Genomic DNA, 2,149 nt, shown 5'->3' on the forward strand with positions numbered 1-2,149 from the left:
GGCGGCAGTTTGCTGGTAGACTGCTTGGGTACTTCGATCATTGGCAGCAGATGGCAAAAACAGAGAAAACATATGACGGATTAAGAGATAAGATTGTTTCTGAACAGTTTTTGCTACGTTGCGATGAGAGGCTCGCCATCTTCCTGAAAGAGCGAGGATGCCGCGGCCTCGACAAGCTAGCCGAAGCGGCTGACCATTATTTAGAGGCGCAAAACCTGACAAACCTCGCCAGAGGAAAAGAAGAGAGAGCGATTAGTAAAGCAGACCTGCAAAGCAAGAATTCCGAAACAGAGGCCAGGAAAGAAAAGGTTGAGTGCTTTCTATGTGGCAAGCAAGGACACCGTGCTGCAGATTGTTGGACGCGGTCAAAAGGATCAAAGTCCTCGTCTAACTGGAAATGCACGAACCATGGACATAAAGCTGACGTGTGCCCGAACATAAACGTCAGCAACCCGGAAGCGTCTGGTGCAATTGCTGGCTGCGACAGGATGCCTGCCAACCGGAACGAAGAAAGTCCGGCTCCTACCACTAAATCTGAGGATAAAACAAGGCCCCCTGTAAAAACATATGGAGAAGACATCTGCCTTGGTCTTCAGACGCAAGAGATACCGACGGCAAGCGGATATCTCAATGGACATCCTGTGTCGGTGCTGAGAGATTCCGGCTGCAGTACTGTGGTCGTCAGGCGTTCAATGGTGCCGGAAAAGAATTTCACCGGTATCATGCGTACCATTTACCTTCTGGACGGTTCGTTTAAACGGCTTCCAGAGGCAAAGGTCTATGTAGATTCCCCCTTCTTCCGAGGAAGGACACTGGCGCTCTGCATGGAAAGGCCACTCTATGATGTTGTTCTTGGGAACATCGACGGGGTGCTCTACCCTACTGGTTTCAATCCGTCACATGACCTGTTTGACGTGTCAAAACGGCACAAAGACTCGGCGACAGCAGAGGAGCCTGTTCGACACCAAGGCGTGTGCCCGGATAGAGCTACCGTGAGTGCTGCGTCAAACCCTGCAACTGTGTCGACTGAGGCAACCAAGCAGGAGACGGAACCGTCTACTGAAGCAAAGGATGAAGGTGCTACTGAAATAGCTGGAGAAGGCCAGGAGGGCAGGAGACGAGCGTCCATTCGGGCCAATGGGCGTGTGAGTGAAGGCAGTCTCGGTGGCCATCGCAAGCGGCGCAAGCCCAGAAAGGAGGCGGAAAGCCACAGCCAAAGTGAGCCCGAGGGCATTGACCGGAAAGGAGGAACTCCATGTCGGGGTGGGCTCCGTTCTTACCAGCGACGCGTCCCTTGGGACCGTTCAGACACAAGGTCACGTATTAATGGTGATGAAAGCATCCCCGAGTCACATCGGTACGTCTGGGCTGATGACACGTGCAAGTGTTCATTGTACGTTCGGAACATGTCAAGCCAGGTGACCAAGGATGAAGTTCGTGCCCTGTCAGATGCCATCCGCAGTGCCCGCTTTGTAAACAGGCACAGTGCATTCCTGGATTTTGAGAGCCCAGAAGTGGCTACTGCACAGCTGGAGCTCCTGCGCAGCAAGCAGCTCAAGGGGAAACCAGTGCAGGTGGAGCCTAGCAGCCCCCGGAGCAGTTCCACATACAAGTCAGACCGCCTGCTGTATGTGCGAGGGCTTCCTGATGACAAAGGCATGGATACCCTTGGATTGCTATTTCCTGATGCCTTTCTCATTGATCGCCGTGCAGGCAAAGTGCTGCTGAGATTCAAGGACCATGAAAGTGCCATAAGTGCCATCAAACAAGTTATTGCTCATTATGGGACAGACTACAAGTTCAGCTTTGCTGCTGTTCGTCCTAGATGGAACCGCCGGTGTCCGCCGCGAACAGTGTGGCACGAAGGGTAGCGAAAATGCACAGGATAGCGAAAATGTAGGCGCTGACCAGATGAAATGAGCGCAAACTTACAGCGTGAAGTAATTGTATTTACCGCGTTTGTGAACACTTCATGAACTACTTCTGTGCGTGGAAAAACAAAAAGAAACTCTTGCATATGAACACTTTGTGCCTTAAGGACTGCGAACTTTACCCATGCACGTGATTTGAAAAGTTGTTTTAATGAAACAACTTCTTAAAGTGGGGGGTGAAATGTCATATGTAAGTGCCGCGCGTCGCGCCTAGAAGA

At 51.6% G+C, this 2,149-nt stretch overlaps 1 protein-coding gene across 1 annotated transcript; it reads left to right on the forward strand.

Annotated features, from left to right (window-relative positions):
* Nucleotides 1–488: 488 nt before the first annotated feature.
* LOC126518120 (uncharacterized) lies at nt 489–1,871 on the forward strand. The gene has a single exon (XM_050167973.1). The coding sequence runs from the start codon at nt 489–491 to the stop codon at nt 1,869–1,871; it is 1,383 nt and encodes a 460-aa protein (XP_050023930.1).
* Nucleotides 1,872–2,149: the final 278 nt, after the last annotated feature.

The sequence above is a fragment of the Dermacentor andersoni genome, unplaced genomic scaffold (assembly GCF_023375885.2).
Source record: "Dermacentor andersoni unplaced genomic scaffold, qqDerAnde1_hic_scaffold ctg00000033.1, whole genome shotgun sequence".
NCBI classification, from domain to species: domain Eukaryota; kingdom Metazoa; phylum Arthropoda; class Arachnida; order Ixodida; family Ixodidae; genus Dermacentor; species Dermacentor andersoni.